Raw genomic sequence first — 23,984 nt, forward strand, 5'->3', positions numbered from 1 at the left:
GCTAGATATATATAACTAGTTGTATAAAACAGTTTATTTGTGGAACATTAAAAATTTGTAGCCAACTTTGGCAATTGCTTGCCTGCCAAATCAATATACCTAACTTTTAGACTTCTGCTCTGCTCATAGATATATGAGCCTTGACACTATCTGGTCCATAGATACATATATGAGCCTTGACACTACATTATCCATAGACATATGAACTTTGACGCCGTGTTATCCATAGATATATGAACCTTGAAACCACGTTATCTTTGGTCACAACAGAATGTCAACAATTATTATACAGTCACACTTTTGCAATTCTAGCTGAAAGAATATTCATGGCTAAGTCAGTCAGACATAAAAAATGGTTTAAAATACATGTATGTGGAACAGTTCCTAATTTCTAAGCATAAGTTCTAGAAAGTTCTAGAAGCTAGCTTTAGCGAGATGCACAATTTCAGCTTATTCTTAAATGAAATGAGACCTGAAAAAATGCAAAGTTATTACTAGCATTAATAGCAATAACTTACTTTACTAGGTTAGTAATAACATTAATAATGATGACTTACCTTATCAAGTTAGGAATAACACCCGTACTGCATTCTACCCAGCAGCTGACTAGAATCACTGCCCTGGTATAACTGAACGTACTGCTATTTCCGTGTTGAGGACATGGCAATGTCATGTCATACTGATTATCGATGAATCAATCTAGACCCTGAACTAGCAGATGCGGATGATTAGACTAGGAAAGTTCATTTCCTTAAGTTTATTTGAGATAAGAAAAACAAAAGTTTGATAATGAGCCCATGTCTAATCCGTAGTGTAGGAAAACACAAGCCTGATATATAGTACATGAATATTGTATATACATGTGACACAACTGTGTGATATATAGCGCAATGATGAAATACCGCTGGAGAAATGGATGCAACTTTATACTACCTGGCCAACTAGCCAATCAACTGCAACCATTAGTTACATTTATATCCACCTGCATAGCTAGTCGTAATTATATCCACCTGCACTGCTAGTCACAGCTATTTACTATGACAACAGCTTTTTCGGGTCGCAATGCAACGAAAGGTGAGATCGACAGCTGAAATTGCTCTTTCACTGGTGGTTGCTTGGGTTTGAATCGTTGGTTTCCTCATGAAAGCTATAGGCCTACTTATAATTAATAGTAGCTGCTGGCTCACAGTTGACCAGCAATGGTTCATACCAGGAGTCATTCACCAATGGCCATCTTAGCCAGCAGTTTTAACCTACACGTATCTTTTCTGTTGAGTGTCAAAGCTGAGAAGTTGTTAGAAGAGGATCAGACAGACTAGGAAACCAACTACATCATGTGCATAATGAAGGCTCCCAAGCATTTCCTGACACAAGCAGCAAACTATATGACAGGGTTCTAAGGCACGGAGTTCCATGTTCAACTGCACTAGAAGCTGTAAACTTGTTTAAAAGTCTGTCCGTAGCGGGAGTTATCTTAACGAGGAAGTAAATGTGGTTAAGGAAGAGGACCAGTCTTAATATCTCATATGATTGATGATGTGATTAAGTTGCACACGTCTAACAAAACAAATACGACTACACTTTCAATATTTTTTCACTAAGTTGCTTTGTAAATGATGCCATGCCACACACCAGTTTTTCTTGAATTAATTAGGTGTAGTCTATATCCGGGTAGTTATCCTTCATAATTACCTATATCCCTTTGTTTTGGCTGACAACTAGTGAACACTGGTGCCTAGTCTCATGGACACATGCAAGCCCCTTGATCTTAGACCATGTTAGCAACTTTACATCAACTGTGAAAGCACTTAAAGATAGCATAATTTCTTTTCAAATGAATATCACTTTAAAGCTTCAAGCTTGTAGAACTCAATGAAGCATACAGAAATAAAATATTGTAAATATTTTTTTTTTCACACAAGATTTTAAAGATGTGATGTTGTAAAGTTAACTGAAGAACATAATGATCGAGTAAATCGAGTCGGATAGTGTGTATATTTGTTAAGAATAGAAATAGTTTTAGTACAAACCCTCTTGTTGCTGAGAAGCTTTCTAGTTTTGTCTATTTTTGGTCTTCATACTCATATTTTCAATCGGTATATCATTAGACATTAAGGTCCTGTCAGCGGCTATTTTTCATTCGGTCAGTAAAAAGTTCCCTCGGTATTTTGTTGATATATCAAGAAATATTGGTTCAAATGACTTGAAATTTGATAACCGTACTGAAAATATTGTACTGGACATACTGTAGCGACCAAAATTTTGTCATCTCATGTAAACTGGAAGGGCAGGAAAACAAAACAACATTTCGAAGCCTAATTTACCGGGGAATAGGAACAGGTTTTAAGCAAGGCGCTTTCTATAGGGACTGCGGCTTATAGCTATACACTGTATAATTGTCAGGTGGAGAGCACATTCCTGGGAAAAATACATGAAAAGAAATATTTGTCAACTTTGAAAAATTTGCAGTATAAAATATGTTAATGCGGAAAACATGGCAGTGCTACTGTCCAGTCTTATGTACATATGTATCAGTCACATGCATAAAACATGGCAGTGCTACTGTCCAGTCTTATGTACATATGTATCAGTCACATGCATAAAACATGGCAGTGCTACTGTCCAGTCTTATGTACATATGTATCAGTCACATGCATACTCTGAGTTTTGGCCAGAAATACTCCATTGTTGAACTTACCGATCTTTTTTATAAAGAGTTATTTTCTCCTAGTCCTACTTATTTGCAGCACTACATACTGTAACTAGGTATTTCGAACAGACGGCTCGATCTGATCATCGAAATGACTCTGATGCTGGATAACAATGCAAACCATAAACAACATGTATGTCTATGCCTATGTCTGGCTCTTTCTCCAGTTTAAAGTTTGTTAAACATCGAAGTGGACAAAGCATTATGGGTAACATTTACTATTTCCAATGTGCGGATGATGCGAATTTGGAGTTGTGTGCACATCGAGCACTGCGCAGTGTTTCAAGGGACATATGGATGTTGTGGATTAATGCAGGTGCTTTGTTAAGAAATGGTAAAGAGCTACAGCAGAGGTCATAGCCGCACATTCGGAACTGCTCAAATCAACATAATAGTGAGTGTGGAAAATGTTTAAAATGGAATAGACTGTGCAACATTTTTTGACGCATCAGCCGCAAGTCCTGTTTTCATCTTTCACAAAAGCATGAAACATTCGGTAAAAATTTGGGTGTAACAAAACTCGTCCGACTTGCGGATTAACCAAGTGTATCTGCCCTTGCGGGTGTTTATATTTTAGGCAATGTTGTGAGAGATGGGTGCAGACAAATCCAATTTTACTAATCAACCATCAGGAAGAATGTTTCTTTAACCCAGCGAACCAGACAAAGCCGGTCGCCTATCAAAAATGAACTTACACAAAATGCTAGTAAATTTTATCAGAAAGTATCAGTAGTTCTCTATCATTTGTGATTGTTTTTGATGCCTGAGGTGATCTGACTGCCAGGATATTTCAAGATTAAAATCAACAAAACCCGATCACGATTAAATCGCTCAGATGAAAAGTCTGTGCCGACATGATGTCACTAGTTGCACAACTGACTGTCTCTCTCATTATTGATATCAGCTATTGATTGTTGCGTTCAAATTGCAGCTTGACAAGTCTCTATTCTGTCCGCCTCTTCGCCAAAGTGCAACTATAGACATCATAATCCTACTTATAGGTTTTCATTTTGAAACACTCTGGCAGTCAGATCACCTCAAACATCAAAAACAATTGCAAATGATGGAAAAAGACCGATACTTTCTGATAAAATCTACTAAAAATTTGTACAAGTTCCTATTTAATGATATCCTACTGATAAGCTCCTTGTCATCAGACACAGACACACAGACACCTGACCAAGTTCATAAGATTCTGCAGTGACAGCCATTATCATGGATAAGGTAGTTACTGCCTGCAGCATCTTTGTAGCCAACATGTGTCTACTAGTTGGGCTTACAGATTGACAAACATGAGCAGGCAAACTTTTAAACCAAATCTGTGATGCCAAGGATTGCGCCATAAAATTCTTACCTGGGCAGCAAGACTTGAGTAAAAATGTAATATTCATGACATACCAAACTTAATTTAATAATGTAAATACTGTAAATATAGCAATATTTAATATATCTAATATTGTAAATAATGAAATATTTGAATAATTTGTAGTCATAAATTCAGCAGATGAATTTTGACACGTTGAACATATATCTTAGAATGTACAACTTTCTTCAAATGCTCCTATAGCATACAATAATGGTGTAAGCATATCATCTTGTAGTGAGTGACTTCACTTGACAAGATACCATGGCAGCCTTGTAGTGACTTCACTTGAGTTGACAAGATACCATGTCAGCACTTTTGTTAATTGAAAAGTTTTAATGTCTATAAAATTTATTTACGTTTCACTAATTAGTTATAAAATATAAATTGAAATAAATACTGGGTGCACAATTAGATGAATAGGCAAGGCAAATGTGTGAAAAGTGGAATAATTGAGAGAGTATATGCATAGATACATAGAGCTGAGTTAAGGATGATGTACACGACCCTGCGAAGAATCCATCGTTTCACACCAGCTCGTATTCCTCATCTGTGTCGTACTTGGGAGAGGGAACTACTGTGAAAACTACAACCAACAAGAGATAAGCGATTAGTGCAAAACTACAATATTAGACTTAGAACTATGTTAGACCAAAGAGAATTATAGCGCATGTAGTGTAAGCCTCCTAAAGAGACTAGATAACTCTGTCAGTAGCAAGGCAAACAAATTCTGGCTCGGGGAGATAATATAGCCCCATTATTTGGTAATGGCCAAGTACCAAAGAATATGGGGTTGATAACAAGTCGGCCCAGTGCCAAAATGGCTCAAACCACGTGTGATCAATACCCTAGTACAGTATTTAGTTTTTAATATAATAATTACAATAAACTTTAATTTATTATACGTATATAACTATATAACTACGTATATAACTATATAACTATGTATATAACTATATAGCTATGTATATAACTATATAACTACGTATATAACTATATAACTACAGTCAAACATGGATAACTCGGCCACGGATAGCTCGAAAACATGGTTAATTCGAACGGTTTCTTTGGTCCGTTCCCACGTAATGATAAATTGCTATAGATAACTCGAACTCAACACTGTTAATTCGAACTGTTTTTTTGCCCAACGGCTACCGAAACGGTTGTTATCGCTTTAGAAAATCACTTTATTCAAAGCCATAGAGGTAAACCTCATCTTTTCGTAATTCATAAGCGTTGTTATTACCACCATCGGCAAAATAATTTTGTCAACGACTTTTCTAAAGGTTTGGTCAAATTTGATTTATACTGCTATACGATTAATAGCATGGGCTTGCCGGGTCACGCGCGCAAGGATTTTCGCCACGCACATACAAAACAAAAACAGCATGTTGTTTTGTATGTGCGTGGCGAAAATCCTTGAGTGCGTGACCCGGCTAGCCCGTGACGAATAGTTTTCCGACGTTGATTCCGCGTTGAATCAACGTCGGAGTGTTGAATGTTTAAAACGTCTTAAAATTGTTTTTATTAAACGTATACGTTGTCATAGCTAAAAAACTATTCATCGTTTGACCTAAACACAGAATACGTGTGTACATTCAATAACTATCCATTCAAAAAGCGTGAGTGATATACAATGTACCGTTAAACCTCGTAAAACTTTTAATTGAACTGCCTCGGAGTGTTGCTCTTAACGAATCCCAGGTAAAGTAAGGGATTTTTCTTTGGTAACTTTTTCTTGAAGTTGCATAAACTTCAAGAAAACTCGGCAAAATTGATCGTGGGTAAAACGCTCAAAAGAAAAAGATGTCTTTTCTTTTGAGCATTTCAACAACGATCAAGTTTTGCCAATGTCAATCTAAAAAAACGTCCTGGCAATAACATCACCTCAAACAACAAACCAATCTCAAGTGATAGAAAAATCTCTATACTTTTTGATAAAAACGTTTTAAACTTTACATTAGAAGCATTTAATTCGAAACAAGCCATTTGTGCTTTTGATTTATATTATAGTTTGCATATGTACATGTATCTACTAATAAATAAGTAAATACATGGACTTGTGACAGTGCTCTGATAACTTGAATGCTCTGATAATTCGAACACTTTTGCTCGGTCCCTTGAAGTTCGAGTTATCCATGTTTGACTGTACGTATATAACTATATAACTACGTATATAACTATATAACTATATAACTACGTATATAACTATATAACTACGTATATAACTATATAACTATGTTTATAACTATATAACTACATATATAACTTCAATTCGTATAGGTCATATGGATGTTAAAGGAAGAAGTAAGAATCATAATCAGATCATAACTACTAAATATGCTAAAGTCACTGCAGGTAACCATAGTTACTATGGTTAACATATTATTTGTTACTAATTTTTAATCTGTACAGTACTTATATAAATATTTCAAAATTTTTACCAGGGGTTGTTTGCTTAGATAATTACTATGGGTTTCTATACGACATTTTCGCCTTATGATGCGAACACCGGAACGAATTAATGTCGTATCGTAGAGGTCCACTGTAGTTATTCTGTCAACTTTCGACTAAAGCCTGGTTCCCATATCGATTGCTAGACTCCGGCGGTAACATACGCAGTAAAACACTTGCGACTTGCACAGTAAAACACTTGCGCTATGCTCTGCGGAATATGTTCACATAAAGCCACATCGTTAATAATATCGTAAACATAATTGCGTAATCAAATAAAATGTTCGCTCGCCATGCCGTTCCTATAATGGTGACCTTTACCCGTGCAGTGCATTTCAGGAATGTTTCGCCTGCGGCCGTATGCGAAATTTGAACATGCGCAAACTCTTGCGTTGACCGCCGGCATCCACCGGCGGTGCACTGCGATCCGCTGTGTGTAGGTTCCCATTTTACCGCAATAGCCTGCGGTGCTGTCGCCAATGCTTTGCGGCGTATATGGGAACCGGGCTTAAGGGTTGGTTAAAAAATATCGCAGTATATCAGCATACATCCCATACAATCCCACCATACATCCTTAATTGTCTATGATAACAATGTTCAAAAACTCATACGCGTTTACATCTGATGTACCCTAGGACACTTATGTATTCGTGTCATCTAACTTTCGCATTTTCGCGAAGTCATCCTCTCACGAAAATTTCATGAGCGAAACTAAACTATCATAACGAACGAGCGAAAGCGCGAAATTAAATAGCTTTGTTCATTGATATCCCCAATAAAATCATCATATTAGAAATGCAGACAATTTTCGTGTGTGGTTGGGCGCATTGGGCAATTTCTGCTAAACTCATTACAGCTAATATACCGACTGAGCAGCAGGGCCGAAGCAAATTAAGATAACAAGTTTTTTTTTTGAAAAGCCAAGACAAAAGACAAATGAGGAAGATGATGATATTAGTTTAGTCACTGAATTCGTAACTGATGAGGATGAAAGTCTGGTAGGGAAAGTCATAAAATAGAATAACAAATATTGTACTGATGAATTTTATTACCAACCAAAAACAATAACAACCCGGAGCCATGGCCACCGCGCGCTATAAATACTTGAGATCTGATATTGGTACCACATCAGTCACGGCAGCAGGGACCTTGACGTCATTGATAGTCCAAGAAACAAATAGCAGCAAGCGATCAAATTGCATTATCGATCTCGCCTACACACTTCTACCTGCAGTTCACAAATACAAACTAGTCCCAAATTGAATTTTTTTTTCTTATGAATGAACTGGACCTGAGAAATCTAATCTGTTTGTTCCACTGCATTTATTTTCACATCACTATATTTTCGCACTCATCAGAGCTGCGAAATTAAGTTGCAGTGAAATTTTACCCTGTATGCTACTCACGAAACTATATACTAGCGAAATATAAGTGTCCTAGGATAGGTTGGCAACATAGAATTGTCATAACACAATGCGGGCGCTAAAGCAATGAATGCCTTGCAGCAACTAACCTAAAAGTAAATACATATTGAGAAATCCGTGACAGCCAATCACTATTGCTGAAGCGGTGCACATTGCAGACTGCCGTGGATGCTCAGTAAAATATCGGAAAATTTTGACAGCTGCAATGTTTCCGCGTTGCCATGGCAATGTCATTAATTCACAGCTGCACATAGTCAACGAATAATCATCGAGATGACAACCCCGACATATGGTGGTATGGTGTGAACAGCTTTTAAACATGGCTGATTTATCGGTCGTGAGATCCTGGCTAAGATTTTCTGCAGTAAACCTGACTGTGTGAGGCTCAGTAGCCTAATGTTCACAGGAACCGTGTAGCCGGTGATCTCATGGACAAGCTGCTAAAGAAAGTCATTACTATTTAGAAAATTACTAGCGGAATGCGCGGCGTTGCACAGGTATTAAAAATCAGCTTATAAACAGTGACAGGTAGTGTAGTTGCCATCCACTTGCCATTAGCCTGGCACAATGCCAATGAATAATTTGAGTAAGGTAGTTAGCAAACTTACTAATAAAAGCTGTGAGAGCAAGCTCTAATGACTTGTGTAACACAGCGTGGTATGCGTGTTTTCAACCACATAGTGACATATAACGCCCAACGAAATCTATCAATCTCACGTAGCTTAATCGGTAAGATATTTGCCTGGAGAATGGGAAGTTCTGAGATCAAATCCAGTATGAACCGGATAGATTATTCCTAAATTTTAATAGCAATAGCTGGATACAAAGAATCACACAGAAACTTTGAAATTTACATATATAGATTATGACAGAGGTTGATAAGCAATAATTCACACTGAGAAAGGGATACTCTGGTGGCTTTTGTATACTACTTGCTGATGAAAAGTTGAACAGTGTTCAACTCTTGCAATCGATGCTGGCAGCAAATGGTGGTACTCAGATCAGAGATTCGCATTTCATTGCGATAGTCCAGCAAGCCTGTCTGTGGCAAGTGCTTGCGGCCTAAATGGGAACCATTTTGAGGCTTAAATATTGCGTGCTAGATTTAAATATTTTCAAGAGACAAATAGTACTCTGTATCGATTCGCTGATGTTTACGAAATGATGTCCATAAAATTATATCTATGGAATTATATATTATTTTTTATGAATGCCTATGGAATGGTGTCTATGGAATAATGTCTTTGGCATTATGTCAATAGAATGATGGCTATGACAAGATTTCTGTGAAATGATGTTAATATATTTAACATGTCAATTCAGTTAAGATAGATAATATATTCCCATAATATATTTATGGTAAGATGTCTGTAAGGATTTATATAGAACGATGTCTATGGAATGAGGTGTATAGAATGATCTTTATGGCATGATGTCTATGAAATGTTTATGGTGTTTGTTCAATGCCCTCTTGAAGAAGCTGAGAAAGTGTGAAAATAGAAGCACAGTCTACTGCTTCTACTGAAATAATTGGTGACACGCTGCACCCAAAATGATTGCAAAGGATAAAAACTGTTTGCCCATTGATTTAGTATACAGTATGTCCGAATGAACAGTCATTGACACGATACAACAGCAAAGCAACCCTAGTGCATTGTTGTGGGCTTAACAATCGTAATGATGAACAATAGATAGGACAAACTCTATTGTACAAAGTACTTCAGCCCTTGTGACTTCATGACTCGTGCGTAAGGCTTGAGGAATCTGCTAGTGGAGTGAAACGATTGCTGTCATGATATTTTCCTTTTCAAAAGCCACAACTATAAGTCACCTGCCAGGTTAGTCACACGTGCACACCATGTACCTAAATAGTCATAATTATATACCACCCACCCAACTAATCACAGCTATATACCACCTGCCCAAATAGTCACAATTATATAACACCTGCCCAACTAGTCACAATCATATACAACCTGCCCAACTAGTCACAACTATATACCACCTGCCCAACTAGTCACAATTATATACCGACTGCCCATCTAGTCACAATCAGATACAACCTGCCCAACTAGTCACAACTACATGTATATACCACCTACCCAACTAGTCACAACTACATATCACCTGCCCAACTCGTCACAACTATATACCACCTGCCCAACTAGTCACTACTATTAACCAACTACTTGTTTGTGTGTCATATGTCCAGTTTATTTCGATTGGCTAAAAGTGCTTCAAAAGCTTCTAAAAGTTCAAACACGTATGCAGAGATTGAACTTCTAGAAGCTTTGTTTATATTGCTGTTTTAACTCTTGAACAAATGTGTAGCATAAGTAAGAAATATTTTTCAACAATATTTTCGAGCTTTTAAATATTTCAACTATGCATTGGCCGGACACACATAGATATAAAAAAGCACCTTCATTGTTGTTGTATGTTCCGATTAAAAATAAATTTGCTTGGCAAAAACTTTTCTATTACCCGGGCAACTCCGGGTAGCACAGCTAATGTATATATATATAAACCTGTTCTTTCTATTAGTGTTACTAGTACCCTGGTAGTCTAGTGTGCTGTGAGAGATCATCAGGTGCACTGATAAAATGCAGATAATAGGTATGTGCACAAATAATCTGAAATGCTGGAAGGGTGATGATTAGCGCAGGTGTCAGAGTGTGGCTAGACTAAGCTGAAGGTCATGAGTTAGTTAGTCTCCGCAAAGGTGTTTCTTATTCTAACCTTTAACCCTTGATTTGGACAAACAGACAGACACCGTTCCCACTATAGTAAACATTACCATTTGATTAATTTATCTCTTGACATATATTTTAGTGTCTTACATAGTTTTATGTAATGCATGTTTCAATATGTGCAGCTGCATGGAATACATATCATTTGGGGTTCAAACTATAAAACCAGTTATATAAAATGCATATGGGAACATTCACTCAAACATATGGCAGTTTTGGTATTCAACGTAAATCTTGAGTTCAAAGTAAAAATGAGCTCAAAAAAGAGCGATAACAACGCTTGTGATAAAATTGCGCTCTTTTTTCGTTCATTTTTCTCGGTGTTCAGCCTATTAAACATCCTGTAACAAGCTACAAGCTATGTTAAATAGCTTATCTACCTTTCATTAAATGCTGAGATTATTTTGAAGGCTGAATTTAGAGAATAGTGGGTTTTAAGACACCCATCTCTATAATTCTAGATTGGACTAAACATCCCTAACTTCCGTACCTAAAAAGCTAGGATACGTCACATATTTATGGATGGAGCTTATTGTCTCGATTGTGTCATTTGCGAGACCGATATTGAAACGCTGTAAAAAAGCCTTCATGACTTTGAAAGTTAGTGAACCAATCTTTATTTTGAGTACAGAATTGGAATAAGCGCGTCTGATTTACCTAAAAAAACGATGAACGCTGTACGTAACAATTTTTGGTTTAAGTTTGGATCGAATAAATTGACTTTTCCATGCAGGAATTTTGGGAATTACTTTTTTTATGCAGTGGTTATGGATTCATATACAACTTTTCACAAACTGAGTGCAGTTCAGCAGCTCGCTGGATTTACACAAAGATAATAAAACGTAACAAAACAGCTAGTTTTGTAATGAGGTTATACTCCATGAGCCTCTCATGCAAATGAAGGCCTGAAAGTACACCTATGAGAAATTAGGCTAGGACGATTATTGCGGGGTGGTATAGTTGACCCAACCACGTTAGCCACATGACCAGTGGTACGGGGGAAATAAAAGAACGCATGCCTTTTCAAAGCTCACATAACATAGCTATGACCTTTGACCTTCTGTTTGACAGCCAAGAATACTTACCACTGCTCTACAGGTAAGGCCACACGAGACAAAATTCTCACGAAATCGGCGAAATTTGGACGAAACGATTCGTACGAATTGACATTTGGACGAATTTGTCCATCGTTGGTTGCGCACGATGAACGAATCCTGAATTGGACGAAACGTCAGAAATTCCTACGAATCGTTGTTTGATTGGTCGGTTGAAAAGGTTAGTTGAATGTTGAAGGTTGTTTTCTTTGGTGCATGTTTGTACTGAAGCAAATGATTGAAACGGAATCGGCCTTAATTTATCACCGCGTTCTGATTGGCTAGTTGAAAGTTAGTTTCGTGCGAATCCGTGGTGGGGAAACTCTGTGTGGCAGGTCAGAAATTTCGTACGAATGGAATTTCCCAGATTAGTTGAAATTACACGATACGTGTGGCCTTACCTTAAGGCTGCTCTCTCACCTAACGGCTTATTATAGATGATTAGACTAGGAAAGACGATTCCAAAAGATTTCAACAAACAATATGGCGCTGCAAACAGGCTTGTTTTAAGAATTTAAAAATTGGTATTATACTGTAGGTCCAATAAAATGACTTTTTGATACAAGCTGAAAAAGACAAATCAAATGTGTTCTAAGTTTATCAGAAAGCCCACTCACCTGCGTCTGTACCATGTGGGTTTCCTGTGTGAGGGGGCGGTAAGTGGCTGGGACGTCGTAAACAAACCTCAAACATCGGAGTGGACGATCTTCTCTCGTTATTCAACATTTTTGCCAAGTCGTCAAGTTCTGCCTCAGTTTTACAGAAAAATCCCTGACAAAGAGATGCCCAGGTGTGAAATTAACGATGCAGCTAAAATGGCTGGATTGTCTCAGCGGATTACCAGCCAAAATAGGTGGTTGTACAGAAACTTCTCATTATGTGTTAAATCAGCATCAATAACTTTGAAGACACTATAAGACAACGACCAACAACTCCAAACTATGCTTCAACCAAATCCTGTCGAATGTGTCACAGATGAACAAAAGAAGCATCTAAAAAGGTGTATGCAGTAAATATCCAGACAACAGTTACAAATGCATCAGTACCATAGCTAAAGAAGGGTCAAGGTTGCTTATCTTCATTCTGCCAGCAATTGAGCAGTGGTAGCTAGAGTCGTCCCACAATCCATCAGGCTTGAGGTCAACAACTGGCTGTGTTGTGTGAGGGTCCAGAAAGACCAGTTCATTGCCTACAGGAATAACAAGCTACTAATAGCCTGAAGAGTCGAGCAGAGACATGGTGCAAGAATAATCAGACATAATGGCTCAGTGATTAGTAGTGACACCTACAGAATTGTGGTTTCACGCATCGTATCGGCGGCATTAAAGATGATTTTAATATAAAGGGAGTTTTCGTCATACCGACACAAGCAGATGACAACAACATTTATGCATGAATTGAAAGTTACACGACACTTAAGCACTAAACATATAAATTATAACATGATACTCTACCTACGATTACTGATATATATATATGATATAGTATATATGATATAATATATATGATATAAAATATATATATGATATAATATATATAGGAGAATAAATATAATATACATGTATATACGACATATAATGTACACATAATATATGTTTATAAAATATATATTATATATAATAATATATATTATAATATATATTAAATAATATATATTATAATAGGTGCTATATATTATAACATAATATACATATAAATAATAGTGAGGCAAAGTTGTTGTTAAATAATAAGTATTTTTTTGGTGAAGCGGTTGCCTATGTTTTCGTATATATGTATATATTTATATGTATACATGTACATGTATATATATGTATATACTTTGTATATATGTATGTATATATATACATATATATATATATATATAGTCAAACATGGATAACTCGAACTTCAAGGGACCGAGCAAAAGTGTTCGAATTATCAGAGCATTCAAGTTATCAGAGCACTGTCACAAGTCCATATATTTACTTATTTATTAGTAGATACATGTACATATACAAACTATAATATAAATCAAAAGCATAAATGGCTTGTTTCAAATTAAATGCTTCTAATGTAAAGTTTAAAACGTTTTCATGAAAAAGTATAGAGATTTTTCTATCACTTGAGATTGGTTTGTTGTTTGAGGTGATGTTATTGCCAGGACGTTTTTCAGATTGACATTGGCAAAACTTGATCGTTGTTGAAATGCTCAAAAGAAAAGACCATTTTTTCTTTTGCCAATTTTCAAAGAAAAGACCAATTTTTCTTTTGGGGTTTTACCCACGATCAATTTTGCCGTTTTTTCTTGAAGTTTATGCAGATTACCTTACTTTACCTGGAATTCGTTAAGAGCAACACTCCGAGGCAGTTCAATTAGAAGTTTTACGAGGTTTTACGGTACATTCTATATCACTCACGCTTTTTTAATAGATACTTATTGAATGTACACACGTATTCTGTGTTTAGGTCAAACGATGAATAGTTTTTTGTAGCTCAGACAACGTATACGTTTAATTACAACATTTTTTAAGACGTTTTAAACATTCAACATTCCGACGTTGATTCAACACGGAATCAACGTCGGAAAACTATTCATCACGGGCTAGCCGAGTCACGCACTCAAGGATTTTCGCCACGCACATACAAAACAACATGCAATTTTTGTTTTGTATGTGCGTGGCGAAAATTCTTGCGCGCGTGACCCGGCTAGCCCATGCTATTCATCGTATCGCAGTATAAATCAAATTTCACCAAACTTTTAGAAAAGTCGTTGACAAAAATATTTTGCCGATGGTGGTAATAACGACGCTTATGAATTACGAAAAGATGAAGTTTACCTCTATGGCTTTGAATAAAGTGATTTTCTAAAGCGAAAACAACCGTTTCGGTAGCTGTTGGGCAAAAAAACAGTTCGAATTAACAGTGTTGAGTTCGAGTTATCTATAGCAATTTATCATTACGTGGGAACGGACCAAAGGAAATGTTCGAATTAACCATGTGTTCGAGCTATCCGTGGACGAGTTATCCATGTTTGACTGTATATCCCGTAAAACCTCTATTTGAACGCCAGCCATGGCGCTCTATTTTTCAACTTTTCTTCTATAGTGATGGTCAATTAGAGGTGGCATTCAAATAAAGGCTGGCGGTCTATTTTTCAAATGACTCGTCAAAATTTTTGAAAGATAAATTTAGCCTTATTACGGTCGAAGTGCACATCGCCTATGTTTCGCTTTCGTTGTTCAGTGGAGCGATATCAAATCTTTTGGATGCAATAAATCTGCTAAATTGCCTCTAACTTGTCAAAGATCTCTTAATAAATATGCATCAAGAAACTGAGAAATATCTCTTCCAGTTGACATCTATAATTGCTTGCAATTGACTTGATGATATTACAGCCTGTGTCCTTCTTTGTAATTTGTTGGCATTTTCAATTTTTATTTCATTCTAAATTTGAAGACATTTTTATTTTATATATTTGACAATGTTGCATAAAAACTCATTGCAATCTTTGATAAGTTTGCTACGGTTTGCAGCCAAAACTAGCTTATTCATTATTAATACGATTTTGTGGAAATTTTTCTACTGATCAGTTGACATTATGGGTTCATAACAATAAAATAATGTCAAAGTGGCTGTCAAATGGAAATGGCGTCAATTGGAGAGTGGCGGTCTATTTTTCAACCTTTCTCTCAGGGTGGCGGTCAATTGGAGGTGCTGTTCAAATGGAGGTGGCATTCAATTAGAGGTTTTATGGTATATGAAATATAAAAATGTATAAAATATTTATATGCATATACCGAATATATATATATATTTCAAAAATTCACACAACATGATAATTATATATCATGTTGTGCAACCTTTTAAATTCTTTGAATGCCAAAATATATTTTCAACCAACATACTATAATTGCTGCCTGAACCAGAGTTCTCTGCAAGAAATGCGACATAGGGTAGGAAAGTTCTAGGCCAGGGCAGAAAATTGAGGTTCTCAAAACGAATCCTAACACGTTCCAGACTATATCAACCTGATTAAAATTCTTAAAATAGTTTACAAATTCTCATTATAGCAAACAATTTTCAGGTCGGATAAACACATAGTCCGTACTACTACTATAAAGCTATTGTTAGTACTTAGCACATGTATGCGATTTGTAACAGTTTGTCTTCATTGCCATGAAACTACTCCAAGTGGCGAAAATAAATACTAGTTTGGCTAAAAATTTAATTTCGATGACATGAACTGGTTCAGCAGTGAAGGTACTTTAGGTACGATGAAAGAGAATATGAACTAAGAAACCCAAAAGAAGGTGAAGTGAGTGAAAGTGACAGTGAGACAAACACTTGTGGCAGCGCGGAAACTAATGATGCTAATAAATTAATATTCAAAAAATTATTTAATAATTATTAAATTAAATTATTAATAAATTTATTCAAAAAGTTTTAGTTTAAATCCTAAAATTAATATAAACATTGATTTCATATGTCAATTGCTTTCGTATGTTTCTTTTTAACATATTTTGATAAATTATCATTGATTTCATAAATTTTCAGATTTGTAACATGTTGTTTGATAAACCCCACACCATTGTCTATTGGGCTTGCAATGGATAGATAATCATAACTCAATTTCTATTAGGTAAAAAAGTCAATTTTGGCTGTAAACTGTAGCGAACATGAATAAGTGCAAAAAGCTTTTATACAACATTATTAAATATAATGATAAAACCCAAAATGCATTCAAATTTAGCAAATTGAAAAGAAATTCTCATAGCTCCAACTAATTAGAACACAGATTATAGCAATTATGGTTAACTGGTAGCAGAATATATTAGCTTAGAGCGAGATTTCTTGACCTTTCAATGAGTTGTTACTAAATACGTTTGAGGTATTCAATGCACAGGTATATACTGTGCTACTGAATAGCGCCATTTCTTCGTGACATCATTTTATTGTTGTCGGCCATCTTTATAGACAATTTTATCATTAAAATCACCAAGCTTTTGCAATGATAATTTGAAAACGATGTTTTTGTTTGCAATTTTTTATTATAATATCAAAATAACACCTAAAAGTACTAGTAAATAAAAGAAAAACGATCGTTTTCTACAAATATGGCGGCTTTTTCGTGAACGAGCGCATGTGCAAACGACTTGATGATGTCAAAAAAAACGATGGATAGCGCCATTTTTACAACAAATTCATTGTCATTTGAGCTCAGTTGTGGGAGAGTTAGCTAGAGGAGGGAAGCAAAAAATGATGGAGTGGGAAGGTCTGCACCTCAGCCCAAACTCTGGAAAACCCTGTTCTCTACTTCCTAAGGGAGTTTGTCCTATGAAACTTCCTAGTTTATCAGCCACTAAGAACAGAGATATATCTGTTAATTTATCAAAATGCTGCTTCATTTAGACATATTTGTTATCAAATTTTCCATCGCAGCTGAGCAAAGGTCCAGAACAAACAAACAAACGAGATAAAATAATTTATCGACCTAAACTAAAACTGTAAGACGACTCCGTCTTGTACTAACCAACATATCCTATGAACCAGTGGGCATGGTTAGGCTTTCCTCCCAGCATGCCAACTGAGTATGGCATCTGAAAACATCTCTGCAACAATAAGAAACCATAGAGTTATTGATATGGTTATTGATCTTGTGGTTATTGATTTTGTTATTGATCTAGTTAAGTTCAGTTTAACAAAAGAGGATAGATCCAAATTAATCTCACCAAGATAAAAGAGTCTACGACACCATCATATCTATATCGCTCCACGAGGGTTTAACATGGTGATAACAATGAAAAGATGATGAAATGTGCTATATATTATATATTTATTATAATATATATATGTATATATATACATATATCTAATATAAATATATAATAATTATATTAGATTAATATTATATTCTATATTTATATTATATATTTATAATATATATATGTATATACATATGTCTACTATAAATATATAATATTATAATATATATAATATAAATATATGTTGACATTATATATATGTATATATACACATATTTCATATAAACAACGATTTTTCAAATAACTAAAACAAGAACTACGGTGTACATAGACTTGCACAACATCGTACAAAGTTAAACTTTGACAAAGGCAATAGATGTGGCCTTATATAGCAAGAAGAACCATAGATTTACTGATCAAACCCAGCAGCCTGCAGTCTGGCATTGTATTTACTGTCTTACCTTTAGACTAGGTAAATAAACATCGTTAAAACTGGCTATGCCAAGCCTGAGGGGAACCATAAGTAGAAGGGGACGCCAGGTTGAGCTCTCGCCTATGAAGCTAGTATTTGGAGAGGATAAAGGAGGAAGATTATCTCCAGCTTTTGAAGAACTACAAGGGTCTGCTTCAAACTGGAGATTCACTCCACTGGATGTGTGAGGAGTTCTGCAGAGTGTCTCTGTAGAAGAACAAGCCTTTCTAAGTCCATTACCCAACATGTGAACAGGAAATATCCATTACACAGAGTGACCAATGGGGATGTGAAATGGTTTTTGCTGTTACGCACACATGAGACTATATATTACATTAAATATGGATTATACAGAAAAAACATGGTCTATCCATTAACAAAACCCGGAGAATCTATTACACAAAACAAGGACCTGTTGTGTTGTAGGTGCCAAATATGTGCAAATGTGATTACAAGCTCTTAAAAGCTAAAAAACGAACAGTTAATCACAGCCACACGAGACCACCGTAGTTTGGATTCTCTTTCCAAAACGCCTCAAATGCGATGTAGCTGTGGTAGATGGTTTTTGTTTACACTTTCATGCAACCTTATTTAACAAAATATTTTCACAAATATACTTCACGAATTCAATAAAACCCTGTCTATTGTTCTTACGCGTCTGTTTTATCATCATTGTAGTGCTGTCACTTTTAGCAGTGATATCTTATAAGTTACCACAAAAATTCGTTTAATTTTTTAGCCTTAGTTTGAAAGAGTACATACTATTGTCTGATAACTATGACAAGCCTGTTGGTCACCTGTGATAATCGAAAAGTGCTGCAAAAATTATTTGCGAAGTATTGGGTCACATGATCAGATTACGACTTGCCAATTAGACCAGGCTGAAACAAAACTGTAAAGTAGCAAGCATTTATATTTGATACGGGGTCTTCGGTAAAACCAGAAGTGTTTGTCATAAACTAGTGTTACGATAAGTTTTATATTGAGCTTTTTATTGGCCTTTCAATTCACGTGAGAACATCACGTGACAAGACAATAACCAAATTTCATGACTACGTCAGAGAAATAAAGAGATTCCAATCTACGGCGGCTTTTCGTTATTGAGCTTTTAAGAGCTTGTAATCACATTTCCACATATTTGGCACCTACAACACAACAGAGTAAGACATGGTGAATCTTTTGATACCCAATAACTGTAATGTGAATTTTGTTGTAGGTCAACCTTTAAACAAAGCACGAACTATCCATTACACAGAACACGAACTATCCATTACACAGAACATGGACTATCCATTGCAGAAAATATGGACTATCCATCCCACAAAACACAGACTATCCGTTATGCAAAACACGGGCTAGTTCATTATAAAATACACCTAAAATGGACCATAAACCACAAAGATGTGGCTACAGTGATTATAAACCATAGACATCTTGGTTTAACTGAACAAACTAGAACATGCTTTTATATATGTGGTTACTATAATTAATAGCATATACAATTCATTCATGTAGATTGAAATGTTACAAGCAAAAAACCAGCATCTAAATTACCAACGGGTGCATCAAAGATACGCATACTGATAATTGCTTATCATATACAACTCTCGGCATCGATAAATTTAATCACAGCATATCCTGAGTTGTAGCTAGGTGGACCAGAGGCTTTGGCTCAGAGACCAGTACTTCACGTACCAAAGCACCACTAAACGCTTGGAAGAGCTCTCTCAAACACATGAGCGCTGCCTATTTCCGGTGGTAACTTTATAAGCTTACCAGAAGAGATGGCGGCAGCGGAAGAGAATACTTACTGATATCATCAATAACTACGGTGTTGTCCATGGCAACATGAATTACTAATCTGTTCCAGTCATCATACGACGTTAGCTTTCTGCAAATACAAGCAAAAGAGATTTTTTCCTAGTGAGGGTGTAACAAGGTCTATGCTTGCTTCAATGAATCGCTGCATGACTGAAGACTTCACAGTGATCAGAAGGAACTTCCTCGTAATACAATTTATAATTGCTCAGAATGCTTGAAAATGTGATGAACGCCAACGAACAGCATCTCGGCTAAACACTCGACATCCTGGCCAGTCACAGCTCTACCAGCTGACAAGAAGACGCTTTGGCCCCACCGGGCGGAGTGGAAAGATGACCGGCTGGCCGCAATAGAGACCGTCCAGGCGTCGACAGCCACCAGAGAGACCGGCCGGCTTCTAGGAAAAAGAGGGCAGAGCTACCGCTATGAAAGAAAGCTGTGCGAAGACAGAAAAAGACGGGTAAGTCTCAATGCAGACGGTTATGTGTACGCGTTGTGTGTTATATATTGTAATCATATATTGCTCATAAATATTTATTTCATTTCTCGAACAAGCAGCTGGTTTCAAGTGCAGATGTAAAGGGTTTCTGGGAATCCTTTACACAGGTACAGTTACTATAGTCGTGACATGCTGTCACGTCGTGATAGTCATGTAGTTGGCAATCCAGACTTTCCACTGAAAAAATATGATGCCAACAATGGCGCATCATGACCGTCTCACATTCGTCTGTCAGAGGATTTTGGAGAATTTTGTTTAAAGGGTGACTTGCAACAAAATGCACGCTACAGGTATTTGGTATCAAAAGGTTTACCTTGTCTTAGTCTGCTGTGTTGTAGGTGCAAAATATGTAGAAATGTGATTACAAGCTCTTAAAAGCTAAAAAGCGAACAGTTAAGCGCAGCCATCCCAAAAACGCCGTAGTTTGGAATAAAACTACATTACGTTTTATAATGAGCCTTTTACTGGCCTTTCAATTCACGTGATAACATCACGTGTCGAAACAATAACCAAATGGATTGACAACATCAGACAAATAAATTGATTCCAATCTACGGCATTTTCGGGATGGCTGCGATTAACTGTTCTTTTTTGAGCTTTTAAGAGCTTGTAATCACATTTCCACATATTTGGCACCTACAACACAGTAGAATAAGACATAGTGAATCTGTTGATACCAAATAACTGTAATGTGAATTTTGTTGCAAGTCAACCTTCAAAATAGCCAAATTTGGTCAACAAAATGAGTCTTACAAAAAGAATGAAAGCATCGGTACCAGAGAGTTATCTCCCCCTGGGTACCAGAGATTATTCTTTAGAAACATTGAATAGGAAGTTGAGCATATATCGTGTCGCTGCCTACGAGTTTAAAAGTCAGCAACAGGTAATAGTAGTTGGATTTTTCAGCTTTCATCCTACTTCCTTAAATATTACCAAAACAGTTCAAGAGAGCACAACTCTCCCATTTCCAGCTTTACTAAAATATGAAATATACCCTCACATGGAAAATATAGCCTCACATGGAGAATATAGCCTCACATGGAGAATATACCCTCACATAGAGAATATACCCTCCCATGGAGAATATAGCCTCACGTAGAGAATATACCCTCACATGGAGAATATACCCTCACATGGAGAATATACCATCACATGGAGAATATACCCTCACATGGAGAATATACCCTCACATGGAGAATATAGCCTCACATAGAGAATATACCCTCCCATGGAGAATATAGCCTCACGTAGAGAATATACCCTCACATGGAGAATATACCCTCACATGGAGAATATACCCTCACGTGGAGATTATACCCTCACATGGAGAATATACCATCACATGGAGAATATACCCTCACATAGAGAATATACCCTCACATGGAGAATATACCCTCACATGGAGAATATACCCTCACATGGAGAATATACCCTCACATGGAGAATATACCCTCACATGGAGAATATACCCTCACATGGAGAATATACCCTCACATGGAGAATATACCCTCACATGGAGAATTGCGTTGTCAGCAATTAAAATACCTAGTAGTCAGCATTTCGACAGTCCATTGCATGAAGATAATCGAGGGAGACGAACCTGTCACTGGTTTTAAGATGAACTTACACAAAGTTGTTGTAGATTTTATCAGAAAGTATCCGTATTTCTCTATCAATCGTGAGTATTTTGATGTTAAAGGTGATATGATCGTCAGGATGTTTCAAGGTTACAATCAACCAAACTTTATCATGGTTAAAACGCTCAGTACCAAACGACAGTGCGATTATGATGTCTATAGTTGCACTTCAGCAAAGAGATCGACAGAATAGAGACACGTAACCCTGCAACTTGAATGCAATAGCCTATATCCGTAATGAAAGAAACGGAGAGCCAAAAAAAGGAGTGACATCATTTCGGCAAAGATTTTTATTATGAATATTTTAACCGCTCGGGTTTCAACCGATCAAGTTTGGTAACTTTTAATCTGGAAACATCCTGGCAGTCAGACCACCTCAAATAAACAAAAATAAATGCGAATGAGAGAAAAACATCCATACTTTCTGATAAAACCTATTAAAACTTAGTGGAAGTACCTTTAACTAGAACTCTATACATAAAGATGTTATAACTACATAGCGATACTTGAGGGAACTCCTATGATTGGCTCACGTGTTTCTGTCCCATCAGACTATTTCATGTCACAAAAGCTTAAGGTTAAAACACCACTTGATAAGACCTTCTATCATGGAAGGAGCTGAATAATAAAAATGACATAATAGTGACAGATGTAGCAGGTGTTACTTTAAGTGAAACAAGCGTCTGCAGCTATTTGACAGTTTGGCAAGAGTAAGTAACTCCCCAATGACTAGTCAAATGCTCTGGTATTTGCTAGCTTACCAGTTGTACAGCATTACAGGCAGCATTACATGCAGAAGAGACAACTCCTTTTGAAGCTAAAACTAATGTTGCATAACTGTACCAAATAAACTAAATACCTACTATGAGATGTAGGAATATACGTGAAGGTACTCACTTGAGAACGTGGGCTATAGTGTTAGGACCAAACCATTGGCCGACATCTTTGCCCTCAGCAACTCCCATGGACGCTGTCAAAGTCAGAGTGTTATGAGACAAAACAAAGTTCAAAATGCACCATTTCTGGCAGGGCTGGTGGCTTTTCTATAGAGCCAAGAAGTAGTGGTGAGGGTCAAGAATGGTGTGTACATGTTTCTATGGAAGGAGAGAGCAGGTGATATTTGAGGGAACTCCTATAAGTAGCTCAAGTGTTCCTCTCTAAACAAACTATTTTATATCACAAAAACCATGAGATTAAAATACCACTTGATAAGATTTACTATCATAACAGGGACTGAATAGTGAAGCTGCCAAAATGTGCAGCAAGTGTCGTAAGGTGCAGCAACTGTCGTAAGGTGCAGCAAGTGTCATAAGGTGCAGCAAGTGTCGTAAGGTGCAGCGGGTGTCGTAAGGTGCAGCGGGTGTCGTAAGCTAAGCCTTGTCCTTATAGCAGTCTAACGTTTTTAATTTGGGGTTCATACAATCGCAGCTGAATAATGATCCAAGCACATCTATATAAATATATCTCAGTCTGTTGTCTGTTTTCTGTTTTCGGTATGTCCAGCTATAGCTATTGACATCTTGGAATAATGATTCCGTATCGTAGATTTAAATTCGGACCCTCCAGTACACCAGTCAGACGCCGTACCAACTCAGCCACACAAACTTGCTCACTTCACTATGCGATATATGTCACTATATGGGAGCATATATGCGACGGCTTTGCGTACTACGCAGGGTGATTGCCTAACGTCACGGAGAGGGTAGCTCTTATTAGTACGCCTACTCCAATTATGCATTGGTAATGTGCCAAGCTTATAGCAAGTGGTAGGCAACTCTCATTACCTCTCATTGTTTTTATAATGATTTGTAATACTCAGGCAACACAGCTAGTCTATATATAAACTTCAAAGTTTGTGTGTGTGATTCAGTTTGTCCAGCAATAAGTATTAAAATATTGTAATGAAGAATCAGTATCGCAAAAGATTTGATCTCGAAACCTACCATTCCCCAGACAATACGCTAAACCATTGAGCTACGCAGGATTGATGGGTTCATTGGGCGATATATGTCGCTATGT

The 23,984-nt window shown here is 36.6% G+C and overlaps 1 protein-coding gene across 3 annotated transcripts in view; it reads right to left on the bottom strand.

Moving 5' to 3' along the window:
- Positions 1–4,406: 4,406 nt before the first annotated feature.
- Positions 4,407–23,984, bottom strand: part of LOC137401536 (cysteine protease ATG4A-like) — a 29,332-nt gene continuing 9,754 nt past the window's right edge. For all 3 annotated transcript variants that reach the window (XM_068087939.1, XM_068087938.1, XM_068087937.1), the window contains exons 6-12: positions 22,863–22,935; positions 19,820–19,899; positions 17,998–18,215; positions 17,305–17,383; positions 12,842–12,984; positions 12,413–12,566; positions 4,407–4,659 (exon numbers count right to left, since the gene is read on the bottom strand). In XM_068087939.1, the coding sequence (XP_067944040.1) occupies positions 4,601–4,659; positions 12,413–12,566; positions 12,842–12,984; positions 17,305–17,383; positions 17,998–18,215; positions 19,820–19,899; positions 22,863–22,935 (806 nt within the window). In that variant the 3' untranslated portion in view covers positions 4,407–4,600. The remainder of the gene's footprint in view (positions 4,660–12,412; positions 12,567–12,841; positions 12,985–17,304; positions 17,384–17,997; positions 18,216–19,819; positions 19,900–22,862; positions 22,936–23,984) is intronic.

Source organism: Watersipora subatra, chromosome 8 (genome assembly GCF_963576615.1).
Source record: "Watersipora subatra chromosome 8, tzWatSuba1.1, whole genome shotgun sequence".
NCBI lineage: Eukaryota > Metazoa > Bryozoa > Gymnolaemata > Cheilostomatida > Watersiporidae > Watersipora > Watersipora subatra.